This window comes from Schistocerca piceifrons, chromosome 9, assembly GCF_021461385.2.
Source record: "Schistocerca piceifrons isolate TAMUIC-IGC-003096 chromosome 9, iqSchPice1.1, whole genome shotgun sequence".
NCBI lineage: Eukaryota > Metazoa > Arthropoda > Insecta > Orthoptera > Acrididae > Schistocerca > Schistocerca piceifrons.
In genome coordinates this window covers 148120594-148144850 of record NC_060146.1, presented here as the reverse complement: position 1 = coordinate 148144850, position 24257 = coordinate 148120594, and the positions used below count along the sequence as shown (strand labels likewise).

The 24257-nt window shown below is 40.1% G+C and overlaps 1 protein-coding gene across 1 annotated transcript in view; it reads right to left on the bottom strand.

The window, feature by feature from the left end:
* LOC124716771 (nuclear factor related to kappa-B-binding protein-like) overlaps nucleotides 1–24257 on the bottom strand; it is a 215137-nt gene that overhangs the window by 26330 nt on the left and 164550 nt on the right. Inside the window, 3 exon segments of the mRNA XM_047243318.1 lie at nucleotides 1617–1836; nucleotides 6264–6449; nucleotides 12982–13223. Coding sequence (XP_047099274.1) covers nucleotides 1617–1836; nucleotides 6264–6449; nucleotides 12982–13223 — 648 coding nt within the window.

Genomic DNA, 24257 nt, shown 5'->3' with positions numbered 1-24257 from the left:
TTAGGCCACCAGCACCACCAGCCTTCCACTAAATTGTTTATATTTGGCACTCTGTACATGGACAAGGTATTTGTGAAATTTGGTTGGTTTTATAATAATAATAATAATAATAATAGAGACGTTGCTGAAAACTTTATTTTGCACCTGTGATTATCCCAAATCACAAACCTGGCCAGGATTCCTATCCTAGTGAATTTGGTTCCGAGTAGCCTAATTTATTATGAGAAAGTGGTTGAACTTTAATTTAATGTTGTGTTGTCATTTGCACAGCCAATTATACTTTTGAGTATTGAATATGTCAAAAGACTGTTTATCAAAGCACATTTGTTATATAAAGAGTTATAGTTTGTTGTGATTTACTTAATTAATAATTAATGGTAAGAATACTTACCATTTCTCATACATACTGGTATAGTTTTGTTAATAAGAATGGTTCTTCAGACCATGAAAGTTTAAGGGCACTCATGTATTAGGCTAGTTAGTTAATGAAGCAATGCAAAGGCTCCTTCAAAGCCAGTGTAGGTAGATATGCATTCTGTTTAGTTGCTTCAAACAAAATTTAAGGAAGAACTATTTACTGTGTTATCTATTCTAATACAAGTTAGTTAGTGCACGGGCATAGAGACCCTGTACTAAGTAATGAAGTTCTAGATTATGATTATTAGCAGACCCCCTGATTTCAATTCAGAATCACTTCAAGCTTTTCCCTGTTCAGTACTACTAATAGTTTCATTAGTTTACACCTAGTTCATTTAAGGTACATGTTGTTCAGAGGCATATATTACTGTTTACTATCTCATTGGCCACTTGTTTCTTAGTAGAACATTATCTGCAAGGTTAGGTTGCTTTGTTGTTGTATGAACAGTTATAAGTAAAGAGTTTAGTGTGTGTGTGTGTGTGTGTGTGTGTGTGTGTGTGTGTGTGTGTGTGTGTGTGTGTGCGCGTGAAGGAAAGTTAGGTTAGCCTTAGCACTCTGTTTTATCATTTTGCTTGACACAAGAATGCCTAATTAGGCTGGCAACCGGTTTAATTCTGTAATGTTACAACCTGCTTTTGTACTGGGAGAATGTCTGTTCCTGACCTACCTTTTACTGTTTGTTATACATTGCTGTGGTGTTTCACAAACAAAACTTAGTTTTATTGTTCTGTTTCCATTAGGTTATCTCATGGTCACAACTTTCAAAAATTCCTCGCAGAGGTATAACGTTAGAATCAATTGCTGTTTTAAGGTGGTCAGAGGTACCGTTACATGCTGCATGCAGAGACTGTACTTTATTTAGCAATTACTACGATTTACATGCGTTTCAAATTCGTGTTGTAGTGTTATTGTAAATTGAAATGTGTCTTAAGAGCTGAAATTTGTGATGGAAACATGCAGAGGATTTAATGGTTTTCTGTGTTCACTGCTAGTGCAGCTTCTTACTTGTTATTGGCCATAGAAGAAAGAACTTCGAGAAAACCCTTTTACTTTCCACAAGTGCCTTCTAGATGCTGTTAATTATGATAATTATTTAGTAGTTACTAAGACAATAATTTCATTTGTAACAGAAATTTAGTGCAGAAATAAGAGGCAATGCAGAAACTACACTGCCACCTATACCCATTCCAGTACGCACCTTTCGCTGCAGCAGCTGCCGTGGCCTGAGACAGCGGGATGACCTTGAGTCCCTGCAGCGTCTTCAGGTTGAGAGCGCCCGGTGGCAGCAGGATCTGTTGCGCCCCGCCAGCAGCCCCCGGTTGCAGCACAAGGGCCCCGCCCTGTGCCCTCGACGCGAGGACCACCGTCTGCTGCTGCGTCTGCCCGCTGCTCGCTTGCGTTGTCGTCAGCAGCACATTCTGCACGTACCACACATAGATTACAAATGATTTCTTACGGTAATAATAAAATAATAATGTATACTACATAAAGAAAAGAAATGGCAGAGTGAAGAGGTTCTGGGAAGAGATGAAAAGAAAGTCCAAGAAGCCTTAAGGTTCCACAGTTGTCCAAATTCAGAAGAAAATATTACTCTGCTTCAATTTTTAAAATAGATACACACTCAGTGTGTTTCAGCTGCCCCTACCAAATGGCTCAGTAGAGCAGTTACAAATGTAAAAGTGAAGTTCATGTAGATTTTACCTAACAATTTTGTGAATTTTAGCTGTACAAAATAAACAATTACATTATTGTATTCATGACATCTGCTGACCACAAAACTACTTTGCTTGTAAGAGTTAAGTCTGGATCGAACTGTCAATGTAATTACACTGATGAGCCAAAGAAACTGATACACCTACCTAATATAGTGTAGGCCCCCCACAAGCACACAGAAGCGCCACAACATGATGTGGCATGGACTCGACTAATGTCTGAAGTAGTGCTGGAGGGAACATACACCATGAATCCTGCAGGCCTGTCAATAAATCCATAGGAGTACAAGCGGGTGGAGATCTCTTCTGAACAGCACATCGCAAGGCATCCCAGATATGCTCAATAATGTTTATGTCTGGAGTCTTTGGTGGCCAGCGGAAGAGTTTAAACTCAGAAGAGTGTTCCTGGAGGAACTCTGTAGCAAATATGGATGTGTGGGGTGTCGCATTGTCCTTCTGGAATTACCCAAGTCCTTCAGAATGCACAACGGACATGAGCGGGTACAGGTGATCAGACAGGATGCTTACTTACATGTCAAACATCAGAGTCATATCAGGGGTCATATATCACTCCAACTGCACACGCCCCACACCATTACAGAGCCTCCACCTGCTTGAACAGTCCCCTGCTGACATGCAGGATCCGTGGATTCATGAGGTTGTCTCCATACCTGTATACATCCATCCGCTTGACACACTTTTAAATGAGACTCTCCGACCAGGCAACACGCTTCCAGTCATCAACAGTCCAATGTCAGTGTTGACGGCCCCAGGCGAGGCATAAAGCTTTGTGTCACGCAATCATCAAGGGTACACGAGTGGGCCTTTGGCTCTGAAACCCATAACAATGATGTTTCATTGAACAGTTCACATGCTGACACTTGTTGACGGCCCAGCATTGAAATCTGCAGCAGTTTGTGGAAGGGCTGCACTTTTGTCATGTTGAACGATTCCCTACAGTTGTCGTCAGTCCCATTCTTGCAGGATCTTTCTTGGGCTGCAGTGATGTCAGAGATTTGATGTTTTACGCGATTCCTGATATTCATGGTACACTTGGGAAATGGTCGTACGGCAAAATCCTGACTTCATCGTGACCTCGGAGATGCTGTGCCACATTGCTCATGTGCTGACTATAAAACCACATTCAAACTCACTTAAATCTTGATTACCTGCCATTGCAGCACCAGTAATCAGTCTAACAACTGCGCCAGACACTTGTAGTCTTATATAGGCATTTGCTGACTGCATGCCTTTACCAGTTTCTTGGGCGTTTCAGTGTAGTTTTAGCGTAATGTTTACAAAAGTTCATTTTCCTTTCATTATTCTCATGGGCATATTTAAATTAATAATGTTCACAAATCACTCAACTTAGTAGACCAATCAATAGAGACCAAAAAAAGTTGAATATTGGGAGTAGTTGATAAAGCCAGAAATTTTTTTTTACAGTGATAGGAGGGAGTGTCACAAACAACATACTAGAAACGCTGACCGGTGAAGATTAAGAGTGGGGAGAGAGGTGTATTCGAAGCTCACTTTTGCATGTTTTTCTTGAATAACTCAAAAAATGTGGCCGCCAGAAAAAGCTTGTTCCAATACAAAATTTTCATTTCCTACAAAAAGATACTGTTCCTTTTTCTGTAGGACTAATAGTGCGCACGTATTGAGCAAGAAAATATGACAATCTCATGTGTGGTTTTTGAAGGACAGAATTGCAGGTTGCATAAAACGACATTGGTAGGGGCACCTGAGCGATCACTGTGTGTGTGTGTGTGTGTGTGTGTGTGTGTGTACGTGTACACTGTTTAATCTAAGTATTTTATTTTCTACTTGACATTTTGTATTTTTGTACCAACTTTAATTTCTTGTGAAAATTTTCATGTGATTAGTAATTAAGAATAAAAAATCTTATTTTAAGCAAATAATTACAATTCGATTTTTTAAACATTTCCATTTGTTGATAAATAGCAAATTTAAATAAAAGTGAGAAAAAGCTTCTACTAGTGAGATCTGGACTAGTGCTTTCACAATTACTTGACTTCTATGCTACGTACTGAGCTACTCGTGAGTACGATTATGAAGTTGAACTGTTTTACAGTTGACAGCACTCAAAAATTATATACTGTTCAAAGACAACTATTCCAATTTTTTTGAGAGTTGTGTTTTATTGTTTAAGGAAGTTGATAACCTGTAACTATGAAGAAAATCAAAGAGGATCAATGCATAAGTTTCCCTCATTAGAGCAGAAGTTCCACTTTTACCTTTTACCAAGAACAATGAAAGAAAAAAGTTTTTGGTATAAACTGTTTCCCAAAGCACTCCCCTTTAAAATTTATACACTACTAGTGACCCTTCCAGTTTTGCATCGGTAGCGCTTAATATATACAGCCAGGCAACTTGTTCACAATATGTAGTGATATACACAAACCTTCCTTGTGAATCAGTTTATCTATTAGTGAAAACTTTATCAAAACACCTACACAAGTTCCTGAGATTACCCATATATATAGACAGAAACTGGCGTGACAGCCTTTAATGTACAATATGCACAGACTGTGTACATCTGAACCAATTATGGAAAAGTTTTTGCTACTCTGATGTTGACACCTCAGAAACAGTTCCAGAATGACACAGTAGCTTCTTGAGTTGATGAAAATCAGATGTCCACACAACCTCTGTTCAAAAGCAATTAGAAGTCATCAGGTAATAAACTGGGCGAGTATGGACAAATAATCAGTTGTTTGAGGTGCTGTTTGACAACTGGATTTGCTGTGATGAAGAATGTAGCAATATTTTCAGTTGTTTTTCCCGATTTCACCAATGACTTGTGGCAAACAAATTGTAGTATACTGGTACCATCTGGCATTAACTGCTCTTCAATCCTCTAGCAGAACAGTCATATGTCCAGAGTACTTGTAGAAGCAAGCTGACATTTTCTCAGAAGTGCTTCATGAATGAATAACTTTTATCAGTTTCAGTTCATCTTGGAACATGCAAACAAGTGACAGTTGTTTTAGTTTTCAGCTCTTGCAAAGACACTGAGGTGCCAAAGAAACTGGTATAGACATGCCTATTCAAATACAGAGAACTGTAAACAGGCAGAATACAATGCTGTGGTTGGCACAATTCCAGCAAGACAATGCATCACCCCACACATCCAGAATTGGTACAAAGTGCCTCTAGTATAACACTCTTCTGAGTTTAAACACACCTGCTGGCCACCAAACTCCCCAGACATGAACATTATTGAGCATATCTGGGATGCCTTGCAACATGCTGTTCAGAAGAGATCTGCATCCCCTCATATTCTTACAGATTTATGGACAGTCCTGCAGGATTCATGGTGTATGTTTCCTCCAGCACTACTTCAGACATTAGTTAAGTCATGCCACATCGTGTTGCGGCACTTCTGCGTGCTCACAGGAGCTCTAAAAGGTGTACCAGTTTCTTTGGCTCTTCAGTGTATATTAAAGTTGTGTCTCCTGTTACAATGTTGTATACCGATTTTGAATTTCCCTCAAGGTAAAGGTTTTTGAAATGTTCTACAGGAGATGGGTGTATCAAGTAATTAGTGAGGAGACACTGAACTGAATTAGGGAGAAAAGAAATTTTATGGCATAAAATGACTCAAAGAAGGGATCAGTTGACAGAATACATCCTGATGCATCAAAGAATTGAGAATTGACAGTTTGGTAATGGAAGGAATTGGGTGCGCACATTTTCGGGGGAGAGGAGGGGGGGGGGGGGGGGAGTTACATCAATAGAAAGAGACCAAGGCTTCAGTACATTAGGCAGGTTCAAGTGGATATAGGTTTTGGTAGTTATGCAGAGATGAAGAGTCTTGCACATGACAGACAGGTGTGGAGAGGTGCAACAAATTGTACTTCAGACTGAAGACCATGACAACAAAATATATCTGCATACTAACAATAAATATTCCCAGTAAGAACCTGCAACTACACAGATAATAAAAGTGGTACAGCTATGTATTTACATATGTAGTGGTATGCAAAAAAATGGTCTCGTAAAAACAAGGTATATCACGGTGCTCTGTACTTGATTATTTTGTCTGGTCATACCCAATCGCACTACGAGAAGTGACCGAAACTTGTGTGGCATGGCATGGTGTGTCTCACCTGGCCTGCTGCCTGCCCTTTGCCTGCCGCGATGATGACGGGCTTGCCACCGATGTGTGCCAAGTTGATGCCAGCTGCCGTTGCAGCGCCTGCCGTCCCCACGACTCTCAGCTGCGTTGCTTGTGCAGTGCTCGCGATGGTGCCGCCCTGCGTTTGCACCAGTTTCACTGCTGCCTGCTGCTGTTGCTGCAAAATTTAAAAAAAAGTATGTATTTAAAGCACAATAAGAAAGTTCAGTACCAGGTACACCAGTATGGAACTTGTAGTGATCCGCACCTCCCATACAGTGTATGGCAGGCATCTCTCACAATCTCTTATTGTCAAATGACAGAAATGTGCAGCTGCCAAAATAATAACTACAGTCAACTAACATTTATTACAGTGATTGGGTGTAAGTTAATTTTGTTAAGTGTCTATATTAAGTGTCAGCTGATTAGTCAGTATTGATGGCTGCCATAATGATACATTTATCATCTCCATCTCACCTGAAAGTTTGCAACATGATCATTAAATCACCCTGTATGTACATAAATTTACAGGTGCCGCCACCTATAACTTTGACACTTTGTAGCATCATTGGATGACACTTCCAGACATGGGCTCCCATCCAAAATATTATTACTCACGAACCTATACAAGTTCTGGAAGTTTGTAATGGGAATTTCCACACATCCTGTATATGAGGTGTGTGAAAAAAGTAATGAGACTGACGGCACTGCAAGTGATCTGGCAATGCTGTGTTGCTCTATTTGTGTAGACCCTTCGAGATGCTCAGTCAGAGTTTCAGCTCCATACAACCGTCACGTAATTTTTGAGACAGACATCAGTGAAGTGTTTTTGCTGTGTGTTACAAAAAATGGAAGAGCAGAATTTACAGCAATGTTTTGTGTTAAAACTTGGGGAATTTGCAAGTGTGACCTGTGAAAAGCTGAAACAGACCTACAGGGAATATTCCTAATCAAGAGCACAAGGGTTTCACTGGCACACATTAGCTGAAGATAAACCTCATTCACGGGGAGCTACAACTTCCAAAGCCAACAAGAACATCTTGTCAGATCAAACCAACATTTAACAATAAGGCTGACGGGTGACCAATTAAACTTAAAAACTTTGACTGTACATCAGATTGTGGCCGAAGTTTCAGACACATGAAAGGTTTGTGCCAAAATGTTGCCGGGAAACCTCAAAAATGAGCAGAAGGATGGTCAAACAAATGTGTGAATTGATCTTCTTGAGAGGATTGCCAATGACCATGAATGGTTCAGCCAGGTGATCACAGGCGATGAACCTTGGATTTTTGAGTATGATTCTGTGGCAAACTGGTAGGGGCACACTGAGACATCTCCTCGACAGGAAACAGCTTGAATGGGCACATCAAAGATCAAAACAATGCTGATTTGCTTTTTTGACAGTGGAAGTATCATGCAGAAGGATTTTGTTCCTTCAGGACAAACTGTCAACCAAGTGTTTTACAAAGATGTCCTTGAAAAGCTCAGGAAAAAGGTGAATTCAGTGAGAGTGGACATTGCAGATGAGTGGACGTTGCATCATTGCAACCCCCTATGTTACATGGCTACTTCCATCATGGAATTTTTTTATCTCAAAAGGCATTTCTGCTGTTCCACAGGTCCCCTGGTCACCTGATTTGGGTCCTTGTAACTTTGTAACTCTCTTCTTTTCCTGAAATTTAAAAATATGTTAAAAGGATGCCATTTTGGGACCCTGGACAACATTTAAAAGAATATGACGACATATTAAAGACCCCATCAGTTGAAGCCCTTCAGTGCCACTACCAAAACTGAGAACAAAACTCTGCCAGTGTATAGCTGCCAAAGGGAACTACTTTGAAACGGACAATATTGTTGTTTGAAAAAAAAAAAAAAAACTTTGATAGGTAAAAAACCAGCCTCATTACTTTTCTCACATACCTCGTGTATGCCCCTTGACAGATGATTTGAAAGTATTCCTGTTTGCTGACGACACTAATTGGTAGTGAACAATGTTGAGTGCAACTGTTCAAGATATAAATCACAGGAAGACTCAGTTTTTACAGCTCCAAACAAACAACTAAACAAAAACTTACATTCTGATTGCACAGAATCTCAACATTTCAAATTTCTGTGTGTTCAGATAGATGGTGAGCTGTCATAAAAATCCCATGATAAGGACCTTCTTCAAAAACTGACTGCTGCTATATTTACTATTAGAGCAGTATGTGCAAGAAGTGAGAGCCCAACAGAAAAATTAGTCTACTTTGCTTATTTTTATTCATACATGACATACGGCATTATAGTCTGGGGTAATTCTTTCCATTCACAAAGGGTATCTTTGGCTCAGACAAACAGATAACACAGGGGGTACTGTACTAGGGTTCCATTGTTACCGACTGACGTACGGAATGCTAAAAATGAAGGAAGATTAGATATTCACATTCAGTTAACAATGGGGTCGCTAGAAAAAAGCACACCCTTGGGGGCAGGAAAGGAAGTAAGTCGTGTCCTTTCCTGAGAAATCATTCTGTCATTTACCCTAAGCAATCTAGGGAATCCACTGGAAACCTACATCTGGATGGTCAGACGGGGATTTAAAGTGATAACAAACCAGTGTGTTACCAATATGCCACCTAATTGATAAGAGATAAGGAAGAGATTTGGTGGCGGGGGCGGGGGGGGGGGGGGGGGGGGGGAGGTACGTGGTGAGAATGGGGAAGGGGTGAGGGGAAAGGAGGGTGGGTGCAGGAAAAGGAGGACAGCAAAAGCTTGTACACTTGAATTAAAAATCCCACTTGTAAAGCTATAAATTTGATTTTCAGGTGATCTTGTTCCTGTGCTTAGTAAGGGTTAATATGCTTTGTCTACTCATTCTGTTTAAGAAACAATTTACAGTTCTCAGTACCTTGGACTGCACTCTCTGACAGTACTTGATACAAAATTCTACATTTGCAACATGAGAATTAATATGTCACACCAACTGAAAATTAGTGTGCCAGATCACAGTTTTAGCCCAGATTTCCTGCTTTCATAAATAGTTAGGCTATTTGACAATGCTTTTATGTGTGTCTCAAACTTTCACTATCTCTGACGTTCCCACCTATAATTTCCAAATGCTACTACCAAAGAGTCTTAGTGTTGTATGTGAAACAGAACAGCACCAATGCGGGAATTTCGGATTTGGTGGATGACAGTGGCTCATCCTACCATTAAGTATATGGATCACTTTAATTCAATGTGATTTAGAATTCCAGTTTGAAACAAATTTTCATTGGTCACCTTATACTGTATTTCATATCCTACAGGACACACTTCTTTCTTTGAAAAATTGCCTCCAAAATTCAGGTGCATCTTATACTCAAAAGAAACACAAAAATGTCCAGTGTTTGATATTAAAATTCCCGCCATTCTTAAAAATGGCCATATATTCGATGCTGCAGGAAAAATCTCTATTGGCAACATTGGATCCAACTGACAACAGCAGTACACCAATGCAACGAACATGAGAGGATTCAGATGCTTGCTAACACTGTCTTCCTCCCACCCCGTTATCACAAACCAAGATCACCGTCTAGCCTATGACGTGTCATGCAGTCTACTGTGCCAGTTAAATTGAATTGAAAGAGATTTGTGTTATCAGTAACCCTAGAATATTTTTCTCAGTAGCTAGTTTCGTAATGGAAAAAATAAAAGGTATTTATACGGTGCAGGCTGTAAATTGAAAGTAATAGAAGACTGCAGAAACAGATCAGCTGAGCAACATTTTGGCCCACCACCAACAAAAGAAAACCTTTCGCATTTTGCAGGCTAGTAAAGAATAACAGAAAAAATTAAGAAGACTAAATGTGCAAATAGAGGACTGAATGCAAATGACCAAAACTAGAAGATGACTTACTGAAACTGATTCAAGGACACCATCAAAATGGCATTGGAATTCATACGAAAATGATTCAAATACATACTCATAACCCAGCGCTACAGTGAAGCTCAGCAGACTTTAAGGATGGAGTTGGTTGGTACTACAAGTTTAAGAAGTATCGTGGACTTAGCATGTGAATCAAAACCAAAATATCTCAGAAAATTGCACAAGAGTATGAAGAGAAAACATTATCTTCCCTTCGCTTTATTATTCAACACTGAATGAAAACCAGTGTGGAACTACGCCAAATAGTGAATATGGACGAAACTCCTCTGACATCTGATGTTCCTTGTAATATGCTGTTGCCATTAAAGATACTAAAACTGTAACTACAAAAACAAGTGGACATGAAAAAATGCACTACACTGTCGTCCTTTCATGTTGTGCTGATGGTACTAAACTTAATCCGATGACCATTTTCAGCCACAAAACAATGTCAAAACTATCTGAAAAATCGCCAGATGGTGTTGTTCACACACATGATTAGAGCTGGATGGACAAGGCTGGTACAAAGTTATAGATTCACAGTGTATCTGAGGAAAGGAAAGGCACTTTTCTGATGAAGAGTTCTCTTCTTGTGTCATATCAGTTTAGTAGTCATTTGGAAAATTCTGTGAAAGAGAAACTGAGACAGGGAAAGAACAGAGCTTGCTGTTATTCTGGGAAGACTTACTTCACAATTGCAACCTCTTGATGTCTTGATAAATAAACCATTTAAAGTGTACATGAGTGAGAAATGCAACAAATGGACGATGGATGAAACCCAACATGAATTCACAGCGAACGGAGCTTTCAAATGACCTACAATCAAACAAGTGTGTAATTGGATAAAACAGTTGTGGCCTAGAGTAAAAGAAGGCATTATCTTTAAATCTTTCAACAAGTGCAGGATAAGTAATGAAAGTTCAGATGACGATTTTCAGGGATTTTAAAGGTCAGTTCGGTTTTATAAACTTCAGATTTTTGTTCTAGTCTGGCTTTGCAATCTAATAACAAAAATGGTTAAATGTTATTTAAAAAAACTGCTTAAAAATTAAGGTGTGTCTTGTAGTCGATCATGTCTTATAGTCTGAAAAATACTGTATTCATTATGTTCCATATTACAGTGTATTACGCCATGTATCAGACATACTGCTGCAATACTGAATCTCATGTAGCAGATAATGCTGAATCTGGTCTTGTATCAGATACTACAGTACTGTTTGCAGCAAATCAGGTACTTCAATAGAAGTTTGTATGCTCAAACTGTCAGCATATAATAACTTTCAATGAAGAAATTTACATCGGGTCACTATCTTTGACATTTAAGTTTACAAAATTTTATAATGTTCAGTTTATATTCCTGAGAGTTAAAAAAGACAAGAAAGATTGCTGACAAACAATAATAACAACCATGTTTGTGAGATGTATGTAGCTAAAGATAACACTCTGAGAAGCACTTTAACTGTGGATAATACTTAATTTACTTCGATAATGACCACATCTAGGCAATAAGATAACCACACTAAGGGACAATCAAAACATTTGCATTTGAGAATGTCGCTGCAGCATATTTACAATGCAGCATGACTCCGATGTGGGTATATAAGCAGTGAAATGTTGGCAAGGGATCAGTGTGGCATTCATGTCTTTCTGACATGCATGTAGTAAATACTGAAACATGAACTATAGCAACATTATAACCAAATGTGTCCAAACAGGAGCAACATGCTGTTATTCATTTCTTGGCTGCTGAAGGTCAAACACCAATAGACATCCACTGGAGAAAGAAGAATGTGTGTGGGGCAGCACATCTGTCGAAGGCCACCACCGTGCCACGGTGTGCCAAGTTCTGTGCTGGTCATGATTCAACACAAAACACCAGTCGATATAGGAGAGCAGCCTCACCCATTACGGACAACAACAAGCGGAGGATCAAAGATGTGATTAGAGCGCAACGGTGCATAGCCGTTCATGATCTCAACATCAGCTTCTGTAGTGTGCAACACATTATTTGGCAGGAGTTAGGTTACTGTAAGGTCTGCAGCCAATGGAAACCCTGGATGTCGAATAACAAACACAATCACTCTGTTCTTTGATTACTGGGCCCAGTTGCTTATTGATTTCGAGGAAGGCCTTTTTTAAGGGACCAGATAATCACATGAGGGAGATCAGGACTGTAGGGTGGATGCTAGAATGTCTCCCATGTGAGTTGGCGTAACTTCTTTTTTATGACATTTGTGATATAGGGACATGCAATATCACTAATCAGCAACACCATATGTCGCAGGTTTCCTGGATGTTTCACCTCAATTGCGTATCATAATTTCTCCAGCACTGTGCAGTATCATTACCCAGGGATGGAGACATTAGGTTCCTTGAAGTCACAGGAATTCTGGGAAAAGAGAACCTTTCAGCTCATGAAACAGTGGGATATTTGTGCTCAGGCCTCTGATGATAACTTTTGAATAAAAACTTCAGTGATACCAACAGAGTTGTTCTGTACCTTTTCTTGGAACACTCATAATATATTTGACTTCTTGTCCAGGAAAAACTAATTTATTGATGAAGCGATCCTATGAGGGTCATGTTTTTTTCCAACTGATGTACGGAACCCTAAAAAGCAACATTACGAAAAGGCCCTTCTTTAACTTCCATTGCAAAGCAGGGGCATATAACTAGTAAAAAAGTAAATGTACATTAAGACAGCTCTGATGGTTATTAATATTAACACTAATCAGATGTGGAGCACAAGACGATCAAGACTGTTTTCACTACATTGCTACTGCTTTCTTCACGAGCTCATCCACCTGTCGGTGTACTGTATTACCTGCTGCTGTAACTGGGTAGCCTGCAGTATTCTGGGGGCAGAGGTCGTCTGTGCACTGGCTCCGCTGCCTGCCACTGACAACAGGCTGCCCTGCGACACCACCGCAAACTGCGTCGCTGCTCCCGGTATCTGTATGAGGCTGGCCGTGGGAGCAGACACTTGCTGCTGCTGTTGCTGTTGTTGCTGCTGTTGCTGTGCCTTAACAGATGCCGCTGTCGATGTCGTCACACGTAACGCCGTCCCTGCAAATATAATACTCCACTGATTTCATCTTCCTTCATGTGGGGAAACAAAGCTTACTGTAAATTCTGAAGAAATCTACACTATCAGGGAAATCGAGGCTACCAAAGTGCAACTTATTCAGGCAAGTGCAAATATAAAGTATTCACTTTCTAGATGGAGATACTAAGTTAGGTCCACCTTCACAGGTTCTCAGGCATCGTGTCGGATACTGTCACAGAAATTGCACAATATTTCGATGAGGCTGTTGCTCGTCATCTCGAGGTGCAATGGTGGAGAGCTACAGTCTCTCGTCAATTTATAAGTTTTTTCTCCAAAAATACACTGGTGGCAGGAGGTGGGGACAATGACTTCCAGAACCCCTCACCATATCACTGCTTTGTTATGGACTTCTGCATCTACAATTTGGAGAACACAGCTACAGGCCTCGAATCCCAGCATCTGCACTTGGGCAATAGATGAGTGACTGGTCTAATGTCCTGGCTTTGTGCCCTCTCACTGATCTGTATTTGCAAGCTGCTAGTTATCATTACCCCTCTCAAAACAGTGGTTTAAGTGTCACAAAACTGTTGAATCTGGCATTTGCACTCTTATTGCTGGCACAATCACAAGTGATGTCAAATATTATTATTGTTATTATTATTATTATTATTATTTGCTTCCCATGGAACAGGTGAATATCATAGTCAAATAAACTTCATCTGCTTTGAGTCATGAACCTGCCATGTCTGCTGAAGATCCTAACAAGATAGACTTAAGGCCAGGATGCAGCTGCTGCCTTTGATTCTACAAAATAATATTTTTTATGGTAAAATTTTTTACAAAATAGGAATGGGCATATGTTCATTAGCCTCGTTATGCAAAATTTAACCCTGTTGAAAATAAAATATTAATGCTTCAGCAAAGAATGTGGACTGCATTTTATGTTGCAACAACAAAAAAATTCAAATTAAATTTTTAAGGTAGGTGCCCTAGACCTAGACCTAGACCTACCCAAAACCCCCTCCCCCCTTCAAGGGTTCAGTGATACTGCAATTAAATTTAGAAAAGAGGCACAATTTATTACCAACTCTCATTCACATACCATGAGCCTTATCAGATCCCAAGAGCTTGCCAGTAACACGACACTACCTCTATCACTGGACATCATGAACAACCAGGAGTCACGGGGAACTCAAAAAGGATGGTTTCCATGCCAAGTTTGACAGGCTTCTCAAGAAATTTATAAAAAGATGTGTCTTCCAGCCTCCAGCACGAGTCTAAATAATGCTAGTTTCATTAAAAGGTGGCCTCAGTCCGAGGAGATCGGGAAAATACAATATCCCATGGTGGTGTGAGAAATCGTACATTGGGCAGGCATATTACATTGTTGAAGATGTGAGATGAACACAAATGTCCCACCAGACTGGTCAGTCAGAAAAATCTGCTGTTGCTGACCACTATAGTTCAATTCTTTTATCTTGGCGGCTCGCGCATGCCCGCCTAGACGCGGGAGATTGCTGCGTTGCCAGTTGCACACGACGCACGCGCCAAGAGAAGCAGCGCCATAGTATAGCATAGTTCGCAAGTTTACGTTTAGGGGGGAGTGCGCAGTTCATGAAGTAAAGCCACCACGGCCGCATTAACCCTTTCGCTGCTACAAAGACGTGCTCCCTGCATTCCGTGCTGTGGGCGATTTTGTCACTGCACTGCTCGCCCTTGCAGACACATTGTGTTCTGACTGCTTTGACACTCTTTATCACTCGATTCCACAAAAACTATTTGGCTCAAAAATTAGATTTTTACCTATCTTCTTGACTGATACCTTCCCCCCATAAATGACTTAATTTTGTTTCGATGTTCAACACAGTTATTATGCAGCATTAAATATAGTAAACCATTGCACGAAATTTTGAAGAGTTTGCAGAGGTAAAGTCCATAGAGTATACTTTTCGGATGGTCGATTTTAGTTGCCACAATGTTGAGAGTGAAATGTGGACAAGATACCTATATATTTCATTTAATTTAAGTACCACATAAGTGTCGTATGTAATATTGAAAAATATTCCACCTTTCGCGACTGTAACAAAAGTTTTACTTACACTGGGCACGTTTGGCTTCATTTTAAAGCACTTCAATCAATCAAAAGGAAGTAGACAAAATACATTAAACAAAACTGTGGACTTACAAAAACATTAAGGCTCGAATATACCGTCTGTCAGTGAAGTGCTCAGAGCTATGTCAAATATAATTTTGTGTGTGCCACACACAAACAGCATTTATTTGCTAAAACACTGATGAGCCAACACAAACGTTGAATATTGTGCTACCGCAGCACAAAACTACGAAAGGTGACTTGGCAATGGAGGACACAAAATACAGTCCTCTTATGATACTTCAAAAGAGAGAAACGCGTCTGGTCTAAATAAGTCGCTTATTACAATTGCAGAAGAGGGATATATTTCAATACCATTGGTAAAACTGCGACTGTGGAACAAAAACAAGAAATAGGAACAAAAACAAGAAATAGAACATGAATACCATTGTGTATGTGCCATACCTTTCACCGATGGAAGTGCTTTAAAATAAAGCCAAACGCGCCCTGTGTAAATAAAACTTTTATTACAGTCGCGAAAGACGGAATATTTCTCAATATTACATACGACACCTATGTGGTACTTGAATTAAATGAGATATTGTTATACAGTAAATATTATATGAAATTTAGGTATCTTGTCCACATTTCATTCTCAACATTGTGGCAACTAAAATCGACCATACGGAAAGTATACGCTGTGGACTTTTACCTCTGCAAACTCTTCAAAATTTCGTGCAATGGTTTACTACATTTAATGCTGCACATCAAAACAAAATTAAGTCATTTATGGGGGGAAGGTATCAGTCAAGAAGACGTGTAAAAATCAAATTTTTTGGACAAATAGTTTTTGTGAAATCGAATGATAAGTGTGTCAAAGCAGTGGGAACACCATGTGTCTGCACAGGCGAGAAGTGCAGTGATGCACAGCGCAAAATGCGGGGAGCACGTGTCTGCAGCAGCGAAAAAGTTAATGAAGAGGCAAAGCACTAGAAATTTCATTCAAACGAATAAAATTCGTGAAGTAAGGCACTCCAATATTGTTTTTAAATAAAGAAAATATTAAGCACCGCACAAGGTTTGAACTCATAACCTTTCACTTGGCAGCCCAACACCTTAACCGTTCTGCTACCTCAGCTCATTGAAGAGTGTAACTCCATAAGGACTCTAACACCTCACGCAACTACTTATAAACACTGTTGGTATGACTATGAATTACTCACGCTTCGTCAAAGTACAATAGGAAATAAACAATTACCGCTGTTCTTTATTGCGAAAAAGCAGTTCGTGAGATTGAAACAAACACCTTTCCTTGCTATCGCCTGAATTAGGAGTTTTATTGCTTGTATGGTTTAATTAATTAATAGAATATGAAGCAATTGGTATAAAGAATGCTTTTTCCAAACTTTCTATAAAAGAAAGTCTGCTATCAAGACATTGCTTTTGTTCTATTACTTTATTTATGACTGAATGTTTCTAAAACTGAGGACACTCGTCCGTGCTCTGCACTGCAGTCGAGATTTGGCAACGTCGTTCTCTGTTCATTGGCTGACTGTGTTTTGTGACGTCAGATGCGCAGAACGAACCTAAACTCGGCTGCCAAGATATATGACGCGCACTTTAGCTTGATATGGGGTGCATTATGTATTAACCCTCTCACAGGAATGGTTCCTGCACAAAAGGCTGATCTCGTCATGAAATTTTTGCAATATGTCATCGGTGCACCTGACTGACATCTTCAGGTGTGAGCTATGACTAAAGGCTTTTATTTATGCCAGTCTAGGTTTACAAACACAGGCTAGTAAGTGTCAAATACAGTTGCCAAAAGTGAAGAATTCCTGATAGGTAGTGGGAAGAACCGCTATGCCACCAGTCGGACATTGAGCCAAGGACCTGGCTGCACTTGCAAAGGCTTCCCCCCCCCCCCCCCCCTCCCCTCCACCTGTGCACTGCTGCTGGGCCACCCATAGTAACCCCTCTTGGGAGCCAACGAGGCAAAATAGCTGAAACGCAGTCCATGTAGCATGTGGCCACGCTCACCATTACTACAAAGGGAAATTTCTTCTTACCGAAGGGACAATGCTTTGTTAGTGATGTAAATATTCAGATAGGAGCCACGAGAATGGCCACAGGTCAGCAAGGGTGCACATGTCAGACTGTCAGCTTCCAACAGTGGTAGCTAGGCAGCCTGGCGACAGTGCACAGGAGGACTAACGCCTCTGTGCTTGTTCTTCACCTGATAGGTAGCATAGTGTTCCTTCCACTACCGATCAGGAATCTTCGCTACTGGCCACCAAATTTGGCACTTGCACATCTGTGCATTTCCCACTTAGAATGGCATAAACAGGAGGCTGCAGTCACAGTTCAGCAGTGTATTTGTCGCACCTGAAGATGTCGGTCAGTTGCACAGCTTACATCTTGTGGGGTTTCGTGACAACATCTGACTTTTGTCTGTGAACCATTTCTACAACTAGTCTGTCAAGCCTCAAGAAAAACAAGAAGTTCTCATCTACCCCTAACTACTGGGATCCCGTCGTTAAAGATGTAGTTGAAATACTACAGAGAACAAATTAATAAACAAACATGGGTTTTCAGCTCAGCAAAACATGGGAACCAGTGTCAGCAGTGCTACGCCATCATCAGCTGCAGAGATCGAAATCAAGCAAGGGTGGGGCTCTATGCCAAGACAGCTAGGTTGCCATTAACATGTTCCCACGTGTGGCAGTAGTAGTGTATATGGCAGGTGCTGGTTTTCCGTGCCACATGTGTAAGAACCATGGAAGTCAGCAACCCCTTCCCTCCCCCTCCTGGTGCCTGTGCTTTTCCAGTAAGCTAACACATAAATTGGCAGGCTGCTACAGCTCCCCCCCACCCCCCCCCACCCCCACCCCTCCCCCCCCCCCCACCAAAAAAAAAAAAAATAAATAAATAAAAATAAACCACCTGAAGATGACAAGCACAGCTGCCTCATTGAAATATTGTGTAGTTGCCATGGCAGCAATTGCTGCAACGCTCAGGAATATTTCAGGCAGTTATTACATCAAAGAAGCTTCAAACAGCAAAAGCTAGATCCATCTCAGACTTTCCAGATGAATTGACGCCAGAAATTCTGATACATCAGCTTGCCTGGTTATGGGGTTTTTGGTGCTCTTTCTAACAATACTGATAAGTTACTGCAATGTATCAGTCTGAAACACACAAGGGTGGCAAGCCGGGGGTACAGGTCAGTTCTTTCAGTTAACAGATGTGTGTAAGCGTGCCTCAACATCTTGAGAACATGACCATTTATATAACAGTCTTTTGAGAGGTGTGTAATGTGAAGAGCACAATTGGACCCACAGGTGCACCTGCAATTACATATTGTGAAGTCGTGTGTATCAAGAAAACTGCCATGAACTGTTCGGCTCATTATGAAGCAAGGAGTATTAGGGGGTTAACCTCCAAATGGTGTAAATCACAGAGACCTAGCTTGAGATGAGTGGGTATTTTGTGCGTGTGATGGGTGAGAGCAGAATGAAACAATTTTGTTTCCAAATAGGAGGTTAGCAATTAACAGTCCACCTCAATGCATATTATAGTGACTTTGATTATGCTTGCAAGCGGAATATTTTATAATGAGCCGTCTGTAGCTCTGTGTGCAGAACATTAGTTTTGTAATCGTGAGCTTACCGTATTTGCTCGAATCTAAGCCGCACTTTTTTTCCGGTTTTTGTAATCCAAAAAACCGCCTGCGGCTTAGAATCGAGTGCAAAGTAAGCGGAAGTTCTGAAATATGTTGGTAGGTGCCGCCACAACTAACTTCTGCCGTCGAATATATGTAGCGCTACACAGGCACGCTTTGCAGGCACAAAGATAAATACTGGCGCCAAAACCTCTGTGTCAGTAAATAAATTTAAAAAAAGTTGGAAGACAAGCTTTTTTTCAACGCCCTGAATTTCGACCACTGCATTTTCATACATTATCCAACGAAATAAATACAAATTCCGCATTGTTAATCTTCGAATGTAGCAGCTTTTCAATGTACTACGAAAATCCGACTGGCAAGACTGTCTGCGATGTTTGTCAGTACGGCCAATTCCACGTTCTGAAATTTTTCCTACCTGTGAGAAGAGATGGTTGGTAACGGGAACTTTTATGAATTGTGAAACACATGCAGTATTCTCTTCACCATAAGAATAATACGAATATAAACATTTTGCCATGTATTCTTTAGTGTTTGCTGCTATCTCATTTAAATTCTGCCTGCCTAATAAACTACGAAACTAGAGAGGGAACAGCAAACGCGAGAGTATACACATATCATGTCATGTTTATATTCGTATTATTCTTATGCCTAATAGAGATACAGTCAGAAATGAAGCACGGAAATTGACTAGATTTTTAAATCTAAGATGACTAATTTCTGTGCAGAAAGTAATGTACTAAAGAGGCGTCTGCAAAGATTTTCAAACGGAGAAAATTTTTCGTGAAACTCTCATTCAGAACATCTTCTATCATACGCAGTTTATTATTTGGTTCTTGTTGATAATTATCAAACCAAGCAGCAGTGTAAATAACAACAAATAGCAGTCTCTTGCCATTGTTTTGCAACTGATACAATTCCTTTATTTTTTTTTTTTTTTATTCTAAGCGGCGGTAGCACGCACAAAAGCAAACCATGCCGCGAGTGGCGACAGGTCGTAAACACTCATTATCAGAATGCGACAAACAATGCATGACACAGTACAGTAATGCATTTTCAGCTTAGAGTGATGTAAACACCTATAACAAAGAGAACGGCACTTATCAGATCAAAGAAAAATAAGGAATCAATTCAAACCAGACGAAGCACGTGAAAAACGAAGGGTACCCGTATAAATACGGACGGAGCGCCTGACGCATAGCAGTGGCTACATGGTAAAGCTTAACTGCTAAGCTTACGGCTCGAACCAAACTACTGTAGCTGTATCGTCATTCATTCGACCTAAATTGTGTCTCGTATTACTATGGACCAACTTTGTTTCTATTTGGAGGTGCGGCCTAAAACTTTTCTCTCCCCTTGAATTTCGAGTCTCAAATTTCAGGTGCAGCTTAGATTCGGGAAATTTTTTTTCACTTTATTTCGAGTCTCATTTTTCAGGTGCGGCTTAGATTCGAGTAAATACGGTACTCATTTGATGCTTGCTATACTCCACCTTTTTCTTACTTTTATTTAATTTCTATATTTACCAGTAAATCCCTAATTCTTTAAATAGTCAAACTCTCACGTACAAAACAGCTTCAAACATCTAATTACTTTACAAATGAGTTACTGTGTTAAATATTTGACATTAAGCTTACAGTGAGAAAAAGTTTAAAAAAGGTTTGAAATTATGCTCAAAGCTTTTTGGAAATCACAAAGTGTACTCATTATAAAACACTGAATGAATATGATCTGGGTAATTTGCACTCCATTTTATAGCAAAAGCAAGTTTTTCACACATCTAAATGTCTATGATTGTCATATCTCCTGAACTACGTGATGCGCAATGACGTAATTTTGCACGTACATTTAGTAATGTGTGTACATGCTGTCTATAATATAATTTTGCAAACATAGTTAGTAGTAAAGAAGTACAAAATTAAAACGTCTTTTCTCATCATCAAGTTTCACTCTGTGGCATTTTAAGCAGAAACTAGTCTTCAAGCAACTAAATGTTTGTGATACCATATTTCCTGAAATGTGTGCCGTATAATAACATAATTTTGCAGACATATTCAGTGGTACAAGTGGATACTGTCTGCAAAATATGTTGCAAGTAGAGTTCTAGTAAGTAAGCAATAAATTAAAATGTCATATCTGATGCTGAAGATTTACTACAAAGTGAAAATGTGGTACATGATTATTTTGTCCCCCCCCCCCCCCCCCAAATGAACCATGGACCTTGCCGTTGGTGGGGAGGCTTGTGTGCCTCAGCGATACAGACAGCCGTACCGTAGGTGCAAGCACAACGGAGGGGTACCTGTTGAGAGGCCACACAAACGTGTGGTTCCTGAAGAGGGGCAGCAGCCTTTTCAGTAGTTTCAGGGGCAACAGTCTGGATGATTGACTGATCTGGCCTTGTAACACTAACCAAGACAGCCTTGCTGTGCTGGTACTGCGAACGGTTGAAAGCAAGGGGAAACTACGGCCGTAATGTTTCCCGAGGGCATGCAGCTTTACTGTATGGTTAAATGACGATGGCGTCCTCTTGGGTAAAATATTCCAGGGGTAAAATATTCCAGAGGTAAAGTAGTCCCCCATTCGGATCTCTGGGCAGGGACTACTCAAGAGGACGTCATTATCAGGAGAAAGAAAACTGGTGTTCTACGGATCAGAGCGTGGAATGTCAGATCCCTTAATCGGGCAGATAGGTTAGAAAAATTAAAAAGGGAAATTGATAGGTTAAAGTTAGATATAGTGGGAATTAGTGAAGTTCGGTGGCAGGAGGAACAAGACTTTTGGTCATGCAAATACAGGGTTATAAATACAAAGTCAAATAGGGGTAATGCAGGAGTAGGTTTAATAATGAATAAAAAAGTAGGAATGCGGGTAAGCTACTACAAACAGCATAGTGAACGCATTATTGTGGCCAAGATAGACACGAAGCCCACGCCTACTACAGTAGTACAAGTTTATATGCCAACTAGCTCTGCAGATGACGAAGAAATTGAAGAAATGTATGACGAAATAAAAGAAATTATTCAGATAGTGAATGGAGATGAAAATTTAATAGTCATGGGTGACTGGAATTCGGTAGTAGGAAAAGGGAGAGAAGGAAACGTAGTAGGTGAATATGGATTAGGTGTAAGAAATGAAAGAGGAAGTCGCCTGGTAGAATTTTGCACAGAGCACAACTTAATCATAACTAACACATGGTTCAAGAATCACAAAAGAAGGTTGTATACATGGAAGAAGCCTGGAGATACTGACAGATTTCAGATAGATTATAGAATGGTAAGACAGAGATTTAGGAACCAGGTTTTAAATTGTAAGACATTTCCAGGGGCAGATGTGGACTCTGACCACAATCTATTGGTTATGAACTGTAGATTAAAACTGAAGAAACTGCAGAAAGGTGGGAATTTAAGGAGAGGGGACCTGGATAAACTGACTAAACCAGAGGTTGTACAGAGTTTCAGGGAGAGCGTAAGGGAACAAATGGCATGAATGGGGGAAAGAAATACAGTAGAAGAAGAATGGGTAGCTTTGAGGGATGAAGTGGTGAAGGCAGCAGAGGATTAAGTAGGTAAAAAGACGAGGGCTAGTAGAAATCCTTGGGTTACAGAAGAAATATTAAATTTAATTGATGAAAGGAGAAAATATAAAAATGCAGGAAATTAAGCAGGCAAAAAGGAATACAAACGTGTCAAAAATGAGATCGACAGGAAGTGCAAAATGGCTAAGCAGGGATGGATATAGGATAAATGTAAGGATGTAGAGGCTTATCTCACTAGGGTTAAGATAGATACTGCCTACAGGAAAATTAAAGAGACCTTTGGAGAAAAGAGAACCAGAAGTATAAAGCGGGTCTATACAAGGGCGATGTACTTGAGGACAATATTATGGAAATGGAAGAGGATGTAGATGAAGATGAAATGGGAGATATGATACTGCGTGAAGAGTTTGACAGAGCACTGAAAGACCTGAGTCGAAACAAGGCCCCTGGAGTAGACAACATTCCATTAGAACTACTGATAGCCTTGGGAGAGCCAGTCTTGACAAAACTCTACCATCTGGTGAGCAAGAAGTATGAGACAGGCGAAATACCCTCAGACTTCAAGAAGAATATAATAATTCCAATCCCAAAGAAAGTAGGTGTTGACAGATGTGAAAATTACTGAACTATCAGTTTCATAAGTCATGGCTGCAAAATACTAACACGAATTATTTACAGACGAATGGAAAAACTAGTAGAAGCTGACCTAGGGGAAGATCAGTTTGGATTCCGTAGAAATATTGGAACATGAGGCAATACTGACCCTACGACTTATCTTAGAAGCTAGATTAAGGAAAGGCAAACCTACGTTTGTAGCATTTGTAGACTTAGAGAAAGCCTTTGACAATGTTGACTGGAATACTCTCTTTCAAATTCTGAAGGTGGCAGGAGTAAAATATGGGGAGCGGAAGACTATTTACAATTTGTATAGAAACCAAATGGCAGTTATAAGAGTTGAGGGGCATGAAAGGGAAACAGTGGTTGGGAAGGGAGTGAGACAGGGTTGTAGCCTATCCCTGATGTTATTCAATCTGTATATTGAGCAAGCAGTGAAGGAAACAAAAGAAAAATTCGGAGTAGGTATTAAAATCCATGGAGAAGAAATAAAAACTTTGAGGTTCGCCAATGACATTGTAATTCTGTCAGAGACAGCAAAGGACTTGGAAGAGCAGTTAAATGGAATGGATAGTGTCATGAAAGGAAGATATAAGATGAACATCAACAAAGGAAAACGAGGATAATGGAATGTAGTCGAATTAAGTCAGGTGATGCTGAAGGTATTAGATTAGGAAACGAGACACTTATAGTAGTAAAGGAGTTTTGCTATTTGGGGAGCAAAATAACTGATGATGGTTGAAGTAGAGAGGATATAAAATGTAGACTGGCAATGGCAAGGAAAGCATTTCTGAAGAAGAGAAATTTGTTAACATTGAGTATAGATGTAAGTGTCAGGAAGTCGTTTCTGAAAGTATTTGTATTGAGTGTAGCCACGTATGGAAGTGAAACATGGACGATAAATAGTTTAGACAAGAAGAGAATAGAAGCTTTCGAAATGTGGTGCTACAGAAGAATGCTGAAGATTAGATGGGTAGATCACATAACTAATGAGGAGGTGTTGAAGAGGATTGGGGAGAAGAGAAGTTTGTGGCACAACTTGACTAAAAGAAGGGACTGGTTGGTAGGACATGTTCTGAGGCATCAAGGGATCACAAATTTAGTATTGGAGGGCAGCGTGGAGGGTAAAA